This window comes from Maylandia zebra, linkage group LG17 (genome assembly GCF_041146795.1).
Source record: "Maylandia zebra isolate NMK-2024a linkage group LG17, Mzebra_GT3a, whole genome shotgun sequence".
Classification (NCBI taxonomy): Eukaryota; Metazoa; Chordata; class Actinopteri; order Cichliformes; family Cichlidae; genus Maylandia; species Maylandia zebra.
In genome coordinates this window covers 23985741-24004652 of record NC_135183.1, presented here as the reverse complement: position 1 = coordinate 24004652, position 18912 = coordinate 23985741, and the positions used below count along the sequence as shown (strand labels likewise).

General features: G+C 40.8%; 1 protein-coding gene across 2 annotated transcripts; it reads left to right on the top strand.

The window, feature by feature from the left end:
- Positions 1 to 16327: 16327 nt before the first annotated feature.
- LOC143413193 (E3 SUMO-protein ligase ZBED1-like) lies at positions 16328 to 18912 on the top strand. 2 transcript variants are annotated; one of them, XM_076875882.1, is made up of 2 exons: positions 16328 to 17270; positions 17636 to 18912. In XM_076875882.1, exons 1-2 carry the CDS (start codon positions 17037 to 17039, stop codon positions 18809 to 18811), a joined length of 1410 nt encoding a protein of 469 aa, XP_076731997.1. In that variant the 5' UTR covers positions 16328 to 17036; the 3' UTR covers positions 18812 to 18912. The 2 variants fall into 2 exon arrangements, with proteins under 2 accessions (XP_076731997.1, XP_076731996.1); XM_076875881.1 differs by having other exon boundaries at positions 17627 to 18912.

Sequence of the window (18912 nt, the reverse complement as noted above, 5' to 3'; positions counted from 1 at the left end):
ATAGATTACACAGTATTTTAAAATGGAGAGGATATGACCTCCAGATCCCAAAAATGATAATAATGATGTCATCTTTATATTAAGCATAGATTAAATTTTATTTAAAAGGGACTCTTAGGTGAAATGTTCCATAATGCAATGTTTTTTTTAACTGAAGGGAGACACCAAAGGGGATATTATACAATAGTTTCACAGTTCACTGCTTCATGTGTGACTCATGATAGTTACAAATAAGTCCATGCTTAAAATGCATGGTGTCTCTTTAAAATGTGCATATGTGCGTTATGTGTTGTAAAGGCAGCCATGGATGACGTTGTTGTTTTGGTTTTAATGCAAGAACAGACGTGAATTACTACTCAACTGGAGCATTAAACAGTAAACTGAAGGTGAAACAAAGTTGTTTTTTAAGCTTTTATTTGACCAGGATAAGATCATTTGGCCAAGGTAAAAAGCAGTACAATCAATGGGAGTTTAACGGCCCAGTAACGCACATGCTAATACACACATGGAAAACAAAATAAATATACCGATGTACAAGTGATAAAGAGTAAAATAGAGGAATAATCAAAACCTGTGAACTTCAGTGCTAAAGATAATGAGCTTAATTTTTTGTGTCAGGATGCTGCCTGAAATAACTGGTATAAGCTGAAATAAACAGATTTATGCTACTAAAAAACCAATGGCATCCATAGGTCAAAATTTCAGACTCATTGACTCAAATTAATGAGTTTTGAGTCTGAAATTTTGACATAGTAACTTTTTTTTCTGAATGAAACTTCCATAAACTCCATGTAGTTCCAGTTGCAGCTGATTCCAGCATGAGGGAGCTTCCCAAATTCTTTCCAAGGTGAACTCAGACTTCTAAAAGAAAGGGGATGCCTACTGGAGGAGATGGAAAGGAATGTCTGGGTGTCTCTGCTTAAACAGCTGGATAGGATCTTTATCTCAAGTTAATGATGATGACCATATCTAATACACTGAAACTTACCAGCCTCAGAAGAACACCACATTTCACATTTCCATACTTCACCTGCCATTCCTGTTTCTCTGTTTGTCATCCTATCTTATGAAGCCTTCCACAAACTGCAGCCCCTGGCTGATCTATTTCCTCCTCATGTCTCATGTCTCTGTGCAATTTATGTGCAACATTGTAAAAGATAAATATTAAAGGATAGTATTTCCAGCCAATAGGAAGGCAACAGTGAATAAAATCAAAGACATAGTTAGAAATACTTTCCCCTTACAGAATGATGAACTGTATGTTCAGCTGTTCCTGTTTTTCCTCATGTTTGCTCAATATGTGTACTGTTAAATACAGCAGTATTAAAAACAAACAGACATTGCAATAAAGACTGAAGGGAAGACAGGACTTATACACAAGGGGGAATCATATAAGTGAAGCAAGTGGAGCAAACTAGACACAGGTGTAGACAATCAAGACAAAGAAACAGGGACGAAGTGCTTAGGGCACAGGCGATAACTCCCTACCAAAATAAAACAGTAACTAATTTAAAGGGTTGAGACAAAGTGTCATTTATTGGCTGTGCAAGAAGTCGATTATGGACACAAATACAGGACTATCATGGGCTAAAAATGATGTATCTAATTGTATACTGTTGATTTCTCTCATGTCTTGATTCAGTACTCAGTCCTATAGTTGTGGATACATCATCCACACAGCTTCTTCCAGCTTCTCTGATGTGTGTCTTGCCTTCTGTAGTCGTGCTGTATTGGCTTTCATGTGAAGGCTTGTCTTAAACTCAGTCTGACCACTTTGTCTTGACTCGATGTCTAATAAAACTGTCTTTTCAAACAAGTAGGATGTTTCTAATCTCACCTTAAAGGACTACATGAAGCAAATCCCTCTGAGTAAACCAAAAGGTACATGCAGTACATACATTAAGCACCCTTTTCCCACATGCTGTGCTATTTCTGCTTGATTACAGTCAGTGTACTCATACCAGTATAGTACCACCCACACCTTACTGTGTAAATAATAGAGTTGGACCAGAATCAGGAATCTGAACATTCGATGTTGTCATGGATGGTGCAAGAAGGGTGTGGGATTTGGTAAAGTGTGAACATTAATCACAAACAAGGAGTCAATCAACTGTTATTAATCATCCCGATTATGAAACTAATGCTCATTTTAGAAAAGAGAAATAAAAAAAATATACAACACTGTAAAAGGCATGAAGGATAAATATTACAGATCTGTGTCTTCAGCATGCCTGCAGGTCGAGATATCTCAGATTTACACAAGTACAAAGAGGACAAAATTCTCAAAATGAGAATCAGATGTGTGAAGGATGTGATTACAGATGAGTGGACGATGTGGAGAGTAGACTCTTGGTGTGCTTTAAGTCTTATCCAATTCAATCAATTAGCTGCAGTCTAATATACTAAGTGGGTGAAGTGATATCCCCACTCCACTCCCTGAACGGGCGACAAAATGGATCAACCCGACACCCTCTCTCCTCCGCTGACTGATGAGATGTGGCGTGTTTCTGTCATAAATGTAATTATGTTTATATTGTGCCTCCACTCTGCCGACTGTCCGACTGCAGGAGATCGCATTACCGCCTCAACTTGAAATTGCCCTTCTTCAAACAAGAGACACTACATTTTTCTCTGCATGAGAAAAATGTAATTGCACTTTACCACACATGTGGTAAAGTGCACTACATTTTGTTCTTCTTCTTTTTTAAATCAAGCACCATATAATTATGCTGTAGCAATGCTTGATAGATATTGCAGTGTTAGACAACAATTTTTAAGCATTTAGAGATTCATTATTGATGGGTGAAACAAGGAAGTATGAGGATAAGATAATTTACAGCACTTATCATCATTATTTTACCCTCAAAGGGGCGGGGGCTAATACTGCTTATCCTCGTTTTCTGCATTCATATGCTGTTACAGTGGTGGATGCTTATATTAAACACATATTAACAGTGTTGGGAAGGTTACTTTTAAAATGTATTCCACTACATACCAACTAGATTTTTAAATCTTAATACACTCAACAAAAATATAAACGCAACACCTTTGTTACTGCTCCCATTCCCCATGGGATGGACGTAGAGACCTAAAATTCATTCCAGATACACAATATAACCATCCCTCCCAAACAGTGGTCACAAATCAGTCCAAATGTGTGGTAGTGGGCACATCTGCCATATTGAGATAATCCATCCCACCTCACAGGTGTGCCACATCAGGATGCTGATCTGACATCATGAGTAGTGCACAGGTGTACCTCAGACTGCCCACAACAAAAGGCCACCCTGGAATGTGCAGTTTTTTGCGCTATTGGGGGTCTGGGGACCCAGAACCGGTCAGTATCTGGTGTGACCACCATTTGCCTCATGCAGTGCAACACATCGTCGCATGGAGTCTATCAGATTGTCAATTGTGGCCTTTGGAATGTTGGTCCACTCCACTTCAATGGCTGTGCGAGGTTGTTGGATATTCGTGGGAACTGGTACACGCTGTCGTATACGCCGGTCAAGCACATCCCGAACATGCTCAATGGGTGACATGTCCGGTGAGTATGCTGGCCATGCAAGAACTGGGACATTCTCAGCTGCCATCTGCCCTGAACAATGTGAACCATGATTCATCCGTGAAGCGCACACCTCTCCAACGTGCCAGACGCCATCGAATATGAGCATTTGCCCACACAAGTCTGTTACGGCGACGAGCTGGAGTCAGGTCAAGACCCCGATGAGGACGACGAGCATGCAGTTGAGCATCCCTGAGACGGTTTCTGACAGTTTGTGCAGAAATTGTTTGGTTGTGCAAACCAATTCTTCCAGCAGCTGTCTGGGTGGCTGGTCTCAGACGATCTTGGAGGTGAACCTGCTGGATGTGGAGGTCCTGGGCTGGTGTGGTTACACGAGGTCTGCGGTTGTGAGGCCGGTTGGATGTGCTGCCATATTCTCTGAAACGCCTGTGGAGACGGCTTATGGTTGAGAAATGAACATTCAATGCATGGGCGACAGATCTGGTTGACATTCCTGCTGTCAGCATGCCAATTGCACGCTCCCTCATTGCTTGTGGCATCTGTGGCATTTTGCTGTGAGACAAAACTGCACATTCCAGGGTGGCCTTTTGTTGTGGGCAGTCTGAGGTACACCTGTGCACTACTCATGATGTCAGATCAGCATCCTGATGTGGCACACCTGTGAGGTGGGATGGATTATCTCAATATGGCAGATGTGCCCACTACCACACATTTGGACTGATTTGTGACCACTGTTTGGGAGGGATGGTTATATTGTGTATCTGGACTGAATTTTGGGTCTCTATGTCCATCCCATGGGGAATGGGAGCAGTAACAAAGGTGTTGCATTTATATTTTTGTTGAGTTTTTTCTACTCTAGTCTTTGTGTTATGTTACAGATCCACACCCACTAACCTTATTTGTGGAGGAACCTCTGAATTTCTGTTTCAGATCTATGAGGTTCTGGTTTGAAAGTAGTCCTGCTTAATGTTAAGTTAATTGCCAGTAGTATGCAACTATTCCATTCAGTTGGAAATTGACAGAGATTGACCCAGTCAAAGTTTTGCTATCCTGACATGCCAAAATCCCCTTGAAGGTGGCTTCTACCTATGATTAGTCACTCATCTGGTTCCTATCTTCAAAGTAACCATTTCAAAATTGATGAAAGTGCACATTCATTGCAGACTTTTGCAGTAATTTTGATCAAGGCATTGTTTTCTGTAGTGTAAATGTAACATTAAATAGCACATGAAGTTATGTCTAATGTAAACCCCCAGATAAACTCTAACTACCAACCATACATTACCAACTGCTTTGTTTTGAGAGTGAAGATGAGTGGACCCAAAGGCAGCTACCCAGAGAGGCAGAGTTCCAAGCTGTTTATTAAGTCTAATTAAGCTCAAAGAGTAACAAAAACTAAGTAAGGCATGAACACTACAAACATTAGGTAATAAAAAGTGCACTGTGGGAATAAACAGGTAACAAACACGCACAGCATGATACAACAGAGTATAGACACACAGGTGGTAATTAAGGAAATTGAAACAGGAAGGGGACTAAACACAGCTGAAACAAATCCAGGATGAAACAGGAAGTTACATAACAAAGGAACACCAATCAAAGAGAAACTTAACAAGATTCAAGGGGACTGACGGGAGGCAGGATGATGTGAAAACTCAAGGAATTATATATAAATGATACCTAGCCACATGCAGAAACTAAAGTGGAAAATCAATGAACACATAAACTAGCAAACAATTTGTAGGTCTAACTAAAAGGCATTTTAAACCCCATTTTAAATGTCATTAGATCTTTGAATAGCTGTTATAAGTTGTAATTTTGCCATGAGGTTACTTTCTCTTCCTGTTTGAAGATAATTACTACCTCATTATTCACTGGTGGCCATTTTAGGCTGAAGTGGTAAATTAGGCTATAATTAGCTTTGTTTTTAGCCGACTACATCAAAAACAGGAAGTTGGAGGTATGGTCAAGACCTGTTTCACTCAACTCACAAGTCTGTGTTTTAGTCTTTTTGAAAATTCTGACATTTGTTTGGATATTTCTATAACAAATGGTTTGTTACATAAAACAACAACAACCTCGGCCTTAAACACTGAGGCGATCATTTGGTGTGTGTTTGGTTAAATTCTGACCAATACTATAGGAGTTGAAGCAATTCTTGTATATTTGCTAACTTAATCCGGTTGTTCAGTGATGACGCGACGAATCCTACTTCCGGGTCTAAAGTAGTCTGCGTTTAATATGGCTTTTGTGTTGTTAACATGTTTAATGTTATGTATTTTCTTCTATTTGATCTCAAAAAGCTCCTAAAACAGTCAGTGATCCCTGTTGACCTCCCTCGGGTTTTATTACCGCTAATCATTTATTTAAGCTCAGTTTTTAAAACCTTAGGATGTAACTACAGCCCAGCCCATGCAGCAGTATATGAATGACTAACCTCGTATTGTGGATGGATTATCTCAGTTGGTCTCCTGGCTGAAGTTTGGTCCTTTTACAGCATTCTGCCATGCGATTACATTTGTTCCTGACCACCGAGAACACTCATGTTAACTTTTATCGAGTGGAAAAAAATGTTAGCTTGTTTATATTATGCTAACATAGCTGTTTCGCTAGCGGTCACGTAGCACATCATTATATACCAGCTAGCCCAACTTCAGTAACCCTACAAACGTCACTGCTGTTTAGTTTTCTGTCTTCATTTATGCTGGAAGTGATAGCAGAGCTGTACGTTTTAATTTGTTTCCAAAACCCCGCAGTCAGGACATGCTATATTGTATTTAGATAGAAGCTAGCGAGCTAACTCCCTGCTAACTTCTAACTCCGTTAAATGTCATAAATTCCGTTTTCATGGATGCCTTGATGCCAAACTCAATTGTTACACCTGGTAGAGCAGAACGCTGATCATTTTATTAAAGATGAAAGACTTTAGACAGTTTTTCAACTCTCAGTAATGCCATAGTGATCGTTTGATATATGGACCTGCAGCGGAGTTTAGACCCAGACACGGCTAGTGACGTCAGACTGAACAACCGGATACTTTAACCACAACAGATTTTATGAGACACTCTACATTGCTTGGCTTGTATATGGATGCAGTGCATGACAAATGTTTTTGAGCCTGGTAGATGGTAAAGGATGGTGCCTGGTGCTCAGCGAATGGAACCAAGTGCATGCAAAGAAGACAAAGAAAAAAGGGGAAAGAACGAGATACAGCATTAGCGAGTAACTGCATTGCTCCCTGGGCTATTTATTGATTTATTTTGAAAGGTCCAGTTGAAATTCAGTCTCCAAATTCAGTCAGTGAGTGTTCCACAATCGTAACATAATGAACAACCTTGGGCTCTATGGATAAAAGACACTCAAGAGAATTTTGAAACATAATTAGTGTCCTTGCCCCCACAGCCAGGTCAGAGTGACATTTGAAAAACTCAGGCAAAACCTGGTCCTTCAGCAGGCAACTTGTTCAAAAATGGTTTATTACAGGAGCAAAATACAGAGTATTGTTTGAGTTCGGTGCCTAGTTTCTTAGATAATCGCTCTCTGTGCAAACGTGTTACATAAGAAAAATAGGAAGTGATGTGTAAATATCCCTCTGGAGCTTACAGGTGGATGCAAGGGTGTTGGACAGGTTGAAACAACAAGTATGACAGACATGTCAGAGTGAGAGAGAGAAATTCTGCAGCTTAATTAGAGGAGGGTGTGTTCAGTACATGATGTGAAATGAGTGGGTGTGTATGGAGCTGTGCAGGTTGAGTTAACTAGATGAACTAGCTCACAGGCTTTGCTCCATTACTTAAACAACAAAGCAGAGGCTTACACCAGTACACCAGTAAAAATCAATGCACTGCTCAAGCAGCTTTTCCGGACATTGTCAGCTGCCGCTCTACCAAAATGAAGCAAATCATTGCTTTGTCTATTTAATTCATACTAGTGCAGCAGGTGGTCTTTTCATTCAATATTTCAGACTAACAAAAAAATGTGCTGGGTTATATTTTAATTAGAGAGCAGCCTTATTTGGACCATCATTGTGTGGGAAGTGATTGATGGCAAAAGACACAACTCGTCATCTCTTAAGCTGATATTGCAAAACGAATCAGTGCTTCTTTACACAGATGCAAGAGCTGGCAGCATTAGCATTTGTTTGTGGTGATGGTTTCACTCCCAGAATATGTTTACCTTCTTTTATCATAAAAAAAAAGAAGCACAAAAAAGGACAACAAATAGCTCTGTCAATATCCTAGGAAACCCCCAAGTTTTTCTTTGTTTGGTTTTCATTTCTTGAGAAAATTACTTCTCCCTTTTTACTCTCTATGTTAGTCAATTGTTCACTGAATAGCAGAAATATAAAGACAAATAGTTATCCTATCGGATCGGCTTTGAAATATAGCAGTGCAGTGGTTAGTGCTTGATCTCCCTGTGGTAGTATGGATTGTCTCTGGTTATACTGGTATTCTTCCCCAGTCCAAAGAGACAAACTGAGGTTAGGTTAACTGGTGATTCTAAATTGGGCATATGTGAACAGTTGTCTCTGTCTGTGTGTTAGCCCTGGACTAGTCACCACTCTGGACAGCTGGGATGGATGGATGGATGGATGGATGAACTACTGTAGCGAATACCAAATCCACCACCTTTGCTTTCTGCCTCATCCACATTGTACCCCTCCAGTTGGCCCATGTGACTCCTTTAGGCTAAGTTTGGCTGGGTCCCATAGGCTAAGGCCAGTCCACTGGACAGTTGTGAGTCAGGCTCCAGTAACCCTGATTTGTGTGGAGTTTCCTCCAACTGGGACAGGCCAGAATACCCTAGATAGATTATGTGCTGTGGTAGGGTTGGGAAGACTTGGCGTCACACATGCCTGTAACAAGGAACAGGATAAGTGGCAGAAAATGGACGGATGTATTTTACAAGGTTTAATAATACAAACAACTGTATATAGCATTAAAACATCCTATTTTAAATAACTAATCCCTTGAAGTCATTGTTATAAAAAATCTCTGCCATTACATATCCTCCAGTTGAAATGCAAATGTACATACTGTGCTTCTTTTGATGCTTTTTTCCATGTCTCATAGGTGGGAAGACAGAACAAAACGACCTACAAGGGTTCAGTTTGAATACAAAATGTTCGTAGTTGTTAAAAAAAATCCCCAGATTAAAACAGCTGGGCAAGCGTGGGTGTTCTCCTGGGCCCCTGCTGTAGTAATCCTGTTATAAAGCTCCTGCGGGGTGAGCTCTCTCAGAATGTCTGAGGGATAAACCTATGTGTACAGTAAACACCACCTCTGCCTTTCGTTGTGATATCATTACATAACTTCACTAGGGGATAAATGGCTAATATTAGCTTTGACAGTATGAATTATGCTCCTTCTTAAACAGAATCGCCAGCAATGCAAAAACATGGAAGCAGATTCTTAGACTGGCCTCTCAACTGGATCTTCACTGCTTTAATTAAAAAAAAGAAAAAGAATCAATATTTAAAATTCACTATATCCATCCATGCAATTCTACTGCATCTCCGATTCAGTGTCGCAGGGAGCTGGAGCGTATCACAGCTGCCATAGAGAGACAGACAACCATTTGCACTCACTTTCACACCTATGGGAAATTTTTGTTTTAATAATTAACTAATTAGGAACTCAGGCAAACACGGGGAGGTGTTTAGACCATGAAAAGGTGCATTTTAACCCAAACCAACTTGGATACACTAACCCAGGGGTAGGCAACTCCAGGCCTCGAGTGCCGGTATCCTGCAGGTTTTAGATCGCACCCTGGGTTAACACACCTGAATCAAATGATTAGTTCATTACCAGGCCTCTGGAGAACTTCAAGAAATGCTGAGGAGTCATTTAGCCCTTTAAATTAGCTGTGATGGATCATGGACACATCTAAAACCTCCAGGACACCGGCACTCGAGGCCTGGAGTTGCCTACCCCTGCACTAACCCTAACCCAGGACCTGCTTGCTGTCTGCAACAGTGCTAACCAGCATGCCACACCAAAAAATCATTATATATTTCTGTTCTTTACAACATAAGAAGAGGAGATGCTGCAGGAAGCTTCTTATTTTAGCTTCTACAATATGAAATAACCTAAGACCAATTTTTTATGGGTTTTTTTTCCACATCTGAAAATAAACAAGACACAGCTAGCATCAGAATTCAATTACTCCAACTTTCCACTTTAGAAATTATATTTCTTTTAAATCAAATGACTCTCAATTTGAAGTTTCTCTTGATATTTTAGTATAGTCAGTATTAAAGATGGACGTAGCCATTGTGACATTGCCCATTGTTTTAGACTCAGCACTTTTGGAACCAGAATTTACCTTGTATGGATGAGAGCATGGAATGCTAATTTCTAAACCATTAAAGCCCCAAGAAGGCTCCAGTGACCCAAGTACAGTGAACACATCCATTTAATGAGTCAAAGTAATGGATGAGCCTTTGTAGACTCGGTCGGCTACAAGGCTGCCTGCCTGTCAATCAACTTGGCCTCAGCGCTAACTCAATTATCTACATAGATGAGTTATAAAAATAATTTATCCCTACTCAGAATTTTTATGTGCAGTGAAACCATCCATAGAAGTTAAAGAAATCAAACCAGAGTACACAGGGGCAGCTCAGGTTGAGCAGCTTGGAGACATATTAGAGAGACAAGGCTGCAATGGTTTGGACTTGTGCAGAGGATGGGACATGGATATATTGGACAAGGGATGCTGAAGATGGAGCTGGCAGGCCAGTGGAAGAGAGGATGACCTCAAAGAAGACTCAGAGGATATACAGAGAGTTGGTGTGACAGAAAAGGGTGCTGAGAATAGGGTGAAAAAACAGTCTTAATTGGACTCATCTAGAAGAACTGCAGCTGATGCCACTTCTGTGTTCAGCTCTGGAGCGTTCCCCTTGTATTTTAATTACGATTGATTTGAAAACCTCACACGATTTCTGCTGGTGAAAGACTGTGGAAGCATGTTAACACAGTCTCGAATGTTTCAGAGCAACATACTACCAAAACGTTTGCTTTTAGAGGGGAGGCCGAACTTTCTGATGATCAATTGCAGAAATGATTAGCAGCACCTGGCTGTTCCTCTTTGACTGCATAGAGTAATGTGAAAACTTGATTTTTTTGTATGACTTCATGTTTCTTTCAGCATTGGTACGATCATGCATTTGGAAATAGTGAGGCAGGTACTTCATTTCCAACCCATCACGTACAGACATTCGTAAAGGATCTTGTGGTGTCACATTTCATCTCCTACCCCACCGTTCACCCTATTACAGCTGGGATTGGCTCTTGCCCCATTGTAACCATGGATTGATTATGCAGTTAAAGATATGGAAAATAGATGGTTAAGCATAATTTTCATGTGTGCTGCTTCAGGGTTGTGAACACGTGTTTAAAACATTGTTTTTAAAAAAATCAAAATTCGCTATGAATTTATTTGTGCCTAAGAAAAGAAGCTGTTTTCTGTAGATATAGTTTTGGGACACAGGGAACCTTTAAAAAACATTTCCTGAGGATTTACTAATAAAGCAGGGTTTAATCATGATGGAAAACCAAAATTAGTATGTTATAAGATTTAGGTTACATGAGACAACAGAGCATTAAGTTGCCAAGATCATTTGTGGCCAAACTGCAGGTGCAGCCATCAAAAACTGGGGAATTATCTCACCCCGATGGGAAAGGTCCAGCCTGGAAGATCATGCCAAATACAGACAAGCTGTATCAACAAAGAGGAGCTGTGGCCACAAGCTACAACTGCCAAATGAAGATGTACTATATTAGAAATATTTAGTTTAACACATGTGGCTGCTTTAAGCCCTCTTTAATGAACATCCTGCACATCACGCATTGTTTTTCATACTTTTAACATGCCAGCATTTCTGCATTGTATTGGCTGTCTGTTTTCTGCCCTTCGTCTGCTCTTTTATCGTCACTGCTGCTTTCTTGTTGTGCCCTACAGTTATGTGATTTCCTCTCTGGATCTCGTCCAAATGCTGCATTAAATCTCTGACTGTTTCTTTTGTTTGTCGGTTGATGACAGGATGCGAGAACAGCCTGGACTCCTCAGGAAAACTCGCCAGGTGATGCTGGAATGGAGCCAGGATGAGACCAACTGTGAACTTTTGAAACGCCACATCGGAGGTGTCTGACGCTAACACAGCAAGACAAAAAAAAAGAAAGAAAAAACATCCTAAATTCCTGTTTCACTTGACAGAGACATGCACTGAAGCAAAGTTCAGAAAGATTGTCTATCTGCAAGCAGAATTATGATGAATCGTATCAAAGGATTTGATATTTTGGGGTGATGTCAATCTTTTCTCAGTTCACTGAACACCCTCATCAAACAACTATGATGCAATAAATTATTAATTAGCTGAATTTAACAAAGTTCGGAAAACAAAAGGGAAAGTGTCAAAAAACATGATAAAATATGCCTGCCCTGTGCATATTGACCGTTTGTTTCACGCAAAATAATGAGTCTGCATTTAGAAGGCATGATGTTGTTTATGAGCACACAAAGGTCAAGGTTTGCAAGCAGTCAGTCTACGTTATGGAAACATTATCAAAAAGCCTTGAAATCCAGTGAAACACTGGTCGCATCAGAAAGGTCAACCATCGTCTAGACGGCAGTGGATGCTGTGTAAAAGAAATGCTGCACGATTCCTGCTTTTCTCTTTCTGTAAGCTATGAGATTTTAAAAGTTATCGCTCCTTCTCTTCTATTTCCCTCCAGTGAGCTGTTTCGTTTCTTTTTCCTGGCAAGGCGGGGAGCCTTCTTTTTTTAAAGAAGAAAAAGGATCCAAGAGTCAACCTGTGAAGTGAAAAGAGTCACTAGAATTGGATTTTTAAAGATGTTAATGGCCACCTGTTACACTGAGAGTTCTTACGTGTTTTTAAGAAGAGGCAGCAAAACTCCTTAGTGGAGTCTTGTGAGGACAGTGTAATAGGTCATTATGTGTGTTGCTTATACAACGCTGTTTTTTCAGTCGTGTGTCAGTGACAAGAGTAATGTCACAATACGGCTGTGTGCAGGCAAGAGTAGGACCCAAACGCAAACTCAGAGTCAAAAGGTAAACTCAAAAAACACAGCTTTATTGCTGGCGTGGAGTGGGACACGAAAAACAATACAAAATAAACTAAACTGGGAAAACTAAAGCACAAGGAGCCACAGGGAAAAAAATCACACAGCTATGAGGGAGGACGCAACACTGACAAAGAGAAACATGGGGCTTAAATACACTGAGGGATAACGAGGGGGAATGAGCCACAGGAGGAGAGCACAGCTGAGATTAATTAAGCAGGACGAGGCAAGGGAAGCAAAACTAGAAACATTAACATAGAACAGACTGTGAAAGTAAAACAGGAAACACACTGACGGAACTCTAGACATGTGAACTTAACAGACTGGGGGAGACAGAACATAGGGATCTGAAACATGGAACAGAAAGGCACAGTAGATCAACATGAACATAACAACGCCACAGGGGAAGAGTAAAACTGAACACGATGAACACAGAAACACCAGACCTCTTCACAATAAAACAGGAAACATAATGAGACGTAGACATGACAACCCAAACTTCACAATGTAAGACACAGACATGAAACACATGAAGAGCAGGGGAGATTTACCATAGTTGGAAACACGAGGGGGAAATAATAAGAACTAGAAACACTTAAGCATGATAACAAATGAACTTAGGAACCTGAAGGGCTTACATAAACATCAAAATGAACTAAAACTCAAAACACTGGGTCATAAGACCCAGGATCGTGACAAGTAACCTTTTGGATGAATAACCCCTTTTTACCACCAAAGATTGACCCATTTACCGAGTTATAATAGGGACACCTACAGTTTGCGCCTGCTTTTTTAGTGCTCATGAGCACTGTCCTAACTGTGATGTTCAAGGGAAGCTTTCAGGTATGTTATATACAATTAATTTCCTCCCGTTGCTCCTTTTCATTCCACCTTATAAAATGAAGTGGATGAGATGAAAGCTCGGCTGACTTTCCAAATGTGTTTATTTTAAGCCCAACTGAAATCTTTTTGGTGTCTTAACCTGATAGGAAAACAAAACCTATTTTGGTCCTCAGAGTCCAGAGCTCCTCCTCTCTTTTCTCCCTCGTTCTCTTGCACTCTCTGTCTTTTTCCATCCTCTTCTCCTACATGTAGGCACTGGGTGTTGGCTGGAGATTCCAGGAGTCTTGCTTCCTTAAGGACCAGTTTCTCCTCTCCTTCACTGGATTGTTCAGCTAGTTTAAGTGGTAATGTAAGACTTGGTTTATCCTTGTGCCTTGTTTAGATTTCAGATACTTCTTGTCTGCTTTTGTCCTCTCTCCCAGGAAAACCCTTGATGTGTTGCTCTTGTGCTTGCTGTCCCCTTGGATCTCTCCTGCCTGGACTCAGCTGAAATTGGACAATAATAATTCTTAGTTAACTCAACTCAGTCTGACATTACCACTTAAACTGTTGCTCAGAAAATATCTTGTTCACTGACTGCAGGGTTTTGGTTGTTCGGTGGCAGATTTATCATGACAAAAACACCTAAATGTCAAACTCTAATGTGGATAATATCTACACTACTCGCTAAATTTCGTTGGAGACAGAATACACATTTCCCTCCAAATGTGACACAGAATACGGTTTAGTTGTATGAGAATGTAACTTTAGTAATCAGCTGATCAACTCTGGATTCAGCTTGACTTTGTGGCCTGCCTGCATTAACACCGTGCTTCATTTGTGCTTATTCAATGGGTAAAATATTCCACTTAATAAGGAGGATCTCTCCAGACCTTAATGGAAGGTTATATTTTTCCTCTAGATTATAGTCAAGAGGCCAATGAGTCATGTCAGAACAAAGGAAAAGCTATCCCAATCATAAAATTGCCAGTGTGTGACTACATTTAAATGCAAGGTTTTTTTTTAATATCATAAAGTAAAAGACTGAACAGTTCATTATTGTACTCGTCCTGCACTTTTACATTACCTGGCTGTATAAAAAAATTAAACATCTGATCCATCTGACTCTGGAGAAAAACAGTGAGCTAATGGTTAGAATAAAAAAAACAAAACACTGTTTAACACAACATTTAGCAAAAAAACAATGTTTGCTCTGTAGAAGTGCATGGTTCCTGATTCCTAATTGTATCTTGCGATGTATAGCTATTTATGGGTGAAAGTTGAGCCAGCGATTCATCTTATCTCTCCATTATGTATTAATAGCTGGTACCCGCAGATGTAGAGACGGGGTCAGAGGCACTTTCACTCAGTAAAGCTTTAAAGAATCAGCCTCTGGTTTACAGTGTCAGCTCAGTGGCAGTCTGCTGAAGTTCCCTTTGGCTTTTCCCTTTATAGCAGCTTAGTACAGAGACAGGAAATACATCAGAGTGAAGACTGCTTACACATTTTATGCGTGACATGTCAACCAGCCTCTACAGTCATATTTTAGTTATAGTTTTTTTTAAAAAATAATCATTTGTCTTACATACCATACATATGTGTTTTTGATAGCATTATTTCACGTTAAATCCAAGGCCTCTAAGCTGGACTGTGACACAGCAACACACACCAAACCAAAGCATTAGAGAACCTCTGCTATAAGGTTACAGGCAGGCGAACACAGCTGAAAGTCTTTGTTAACAAATGGGAGATGCTGATGCCTGATTCAGAGAAGTGCAGCAACAGGTGTGAATGTGCAAACCCAGGAAGGGCAGCTCCACCCAAGGATGGAACACAGACCAGTCTAGCTCTCCACCCAAAAAAGCAGAAAACACAGAGAAACCTCACAGTTGCCTCACAGATTCAACAAGCTGCTGGGAACATTCCTCAGAGATTTTGGTGCATATTAACATGACAGCATCACACAGCTGCTGCAGACTTGTTGGCTGCACATTCATGATGCAACTCCCCCATTCCATCTTCGGGATCTGGTCACTGTGGAGGCCATTTGAGTGCAGTGAACTCACTGTCGTGTTGAGAAAGCAGTTTGACATGATTTGAGCTTCGTGACATGGAGGATTATCCTGCTGAAAGCAGCCATCAGCTGGACATACTGTGTTGATAAAGGGATGGACATACTCAGAAAAAATACTCAAGTGGTTTGCTGGCATTAACAAAGGATTTTCTCCCAACATTGTGACTGCTGTGACAATATGGGGCTACAGATTGTGTAAAGATTAACAAGGGCCTAAATTCAGATGATGCAGGAGAACAGGAACTAGTTAACATAAAGTGAGCTGTTTACTAAGGTAAACAAGGAAAACCAAACGGAGAACCTGAACTGGAGATTTAAAAAAAAAAAAACACCCACGAAAGAGAGACACAAGGGACTCTACCCAGAGACTTGGACGAGGGACAACAGGAGACTGAGACAATATATACAGTGGCTTGCAAAAGTATTCGGCCCCTTGAACTTTTCCACATTTTGTCACATTACAGCCACAAACATGAATCAATTTTATTGGAATTCCATGTGAAAGACCAATACAAAGTGGTGTACACGTGAGAAGTGGAACGAAAATCATACATGATTCCAAACATTTTTTACAAAGTGGGGTGTGCGTAATTATTCAGCCCCCTTTGGTCTGAGTGCAGTCAGTTGCCCATAGACATTGCCTGATGAGTGCCAATGACTAAATCGAGTGCACCTGTGTGTAATCTAAGGTCAGTACAAATACAGCTGCTCTGTGACGGCCTCAGAGGTTGTCTAAGAGAATATTGGGAGCAGCAACAACATGAAGTCCAAAGAACACACCAGACAGGTCAGGGATAAAGTTATTGAGACATTTAAAGCAGGGCTGCCACGATTAGTCGACTAGTCACGATTACGTCGACTATCAAAATCGTCGACGCCTAATTTAATAGTCGACACATCGTTTAAATGCCGTAAAATCCTGAAAGGTGCAGGAATAACAGTAGGATTTAAGAGTGTAATAACGGACTGAAACAGAAGATGGCGGAAATGCACCTACAAGGATACCGTTAAACGCCAAAGATGAAGAAGAAGAAGAAGAAGAAGCAGCAGTCTCCGTTATCATGGCTACTCGGCAAAGGAACTCGAAAGTCTGGGAGCATTTTGACCAAACAAAAGAAAAGAAGGTCCAATGCAAAATCTGCAAAATGGAACTTGCCTTCCATGGCAGTACAACAGCGATGCACGAGCATCTAAAAAGGAAGCACGTCGTGGCATCCGACGACGAAGTGGTACAGTCGTCTCGGTAAGCTAATTGGCTAGTTAGCTGCTAACATTATTGTAAACAGCAAGCTGCTAATTATTTGTGCTGTCAGTGTTAATCTCGTTAGTATGATGTTAACGCCATAACCGCATTAACGCGGCAAATCCCCGTTAGTCAGTGCCATGCAGCCCTCGCACCGCGTTCTCGCGCTAACGGGGATTTGCCGCGTTAACATCGTATTGACGAGATTAACGCTGAGAGCACTACTTATTATTGCTTATATTAATAGCTGTTAACATTACAGGACTGCTAAAAAAAATACGTTCGTCTTCAATGGACGACTTTGTCACCAAGCCAACAACATGTACACCTCGGCAAGCAGATGTCCTGACTGAATCAATCTTGAACATGTTGGTGACGGACATGAGACCCCTGTCTATGGTTGATGATCAAGGTTTCAAAGAGATGATCAAGCAGTTCAACCCACATTACCATGATAACTACCTACCAGGCCGATCCCACTTCACCAAATTGATGGAAAAGAAATATGATGCTACCTTTGAGAAGGTTGGTCTCTCTTTCTCTCCACTCTCTCACACCACAAACACAAAATAGCAATTTGTATTAGAATTTAATACATTTCATGATGAAATAATATAGAGCTTGCTGACTGAGGAACCAATAAATTAATCTTGGTTAAAGCATGTAATGGAAAGTTGTTGTTGTTGTTGTTTTTTTTTTTTTTTTTTTACTGATATGTTGAATGTTTAACATACGTAAGTGTATTTGATGTAACTGAATTATTCAATTGGTAAATTCAAATCTTAATGCATAAACTGACAAGCATTATTAATAATGAAAAAATATACTGTAATATATTTCCCTAATGCTTACTATTGTTCCAAATCATCTCATATCTTTAGGTAAAGCAGACCCTTGGTGGTGTCAAAGGTTTCTTCACCCTGACTGCTGATGTCTGGACCAGTCGTGCAACAGAGGCCTACCTTGGTGTGTCTTGCCATTTCCTGAGTGAAGATTGGAAGATGAAGAGCTTCATCCTTGATACCATGCCTCTTGAGGAGAGGCATACTGGTGCCAATATAATGACATGGATGGAAGAGGTGCTAACAAACTTTGACATCTTGCCTGCCAAAATAAAAGCAGTAGTACATGACAGTGGTTCCAATATGGTGGCAGCAATGCGACTGCTTGAAGAAAAACATGGATGGGCCTCTATCCGCTGTGCTGGACACACACTCCAGCTCATAGTCAATACTGCTCTCAAAGAAACCACCATCAGCAGAGCACTAGGTGCTGCTAGGCAGCTAGTGGAGCACTTTAAGAGAAGCGAGCTGGCTAGTACAAGACTAAAAATGAAACAGGAGCAAATGAATGTGAAGAAAAATACACTGATCCAAGATGTCAGTACAAGATGGAATAGTACATTCCACATGATAGAAAGACTCCTCGAACAGCGCTGGCCTCTCACTGCCACTCTTTCAGATCCCGAGGTAACGCCAAGGGGGAAACACTACTTCGACTTGAAGCCAGAGCAGTGGGTGCTGCTTGAAGAACTGAAGCAAGGTTTGGCACCTTTTGAGACTGCTACTGTTTACCTTAGTGGACAGAAGTACACAACGGTTTCAGGTCTTCCACAGGTGGTCAAAGGGCTGACACGGGCTGTACACCAAAGCCAACTGGAGACGAGCTCAGGAAAATCTTTCATTGCCAGTGCAGAAAAAGGCATAACACAGAGATGGGGGAGTATATGTACTTTCTCAGCAGACAAAGAAAACCCTGTTATTCTCGCAGCTGCCTTGGACCCCAGATACAGAAAGTTGAAGTTTTTGGCTCCTGAAGATGTCATCAGAGTGCAGGGGACTGTTGAAGTGCTTGCTGTCAAAGAAGCAAATGCTGGGAAACATGAGCATGCAAAAGTGCAGACAGCCAATGGTTCAGGTAGAACTGAAAAGACTGCTCTGGACAACCTCCTTGAGTCTGACACAGACAGTCAGGGTGACAATGAGGAAGAAGCATCTAAGGAGGACCAAGATGTCCAAGTTGTGAGAAGTGAAGTTCAGCTGTACTTTAAAGAAGCCAGTTTCTAAAAAGGATGATCCTCTTAAATGGTGGAGCGAAAATGAGCGACGTTTCCCCACACTATCAAAGCTAGCTAAATCTTTTCTGTGCATTCCTCCCCATCGGAGCG

Bases quoted from the DNA above. Each gene is read 5' to 3' on its own strand.
- LOC143413193 (XM_076875881.1), top strand. From the start codon at position 17,037: ATGGACGACTTTGTCACCAAGCCAACAACATGTACACCTCGGCAAGCA. The intron at 17,271-17,626 runs GTTGGTCTCTCT...TCATATCTTTAG, and splicing joins ATGATGCTACCTTTGAGAAG to GTAAAGCAGACCCTTGGTGG.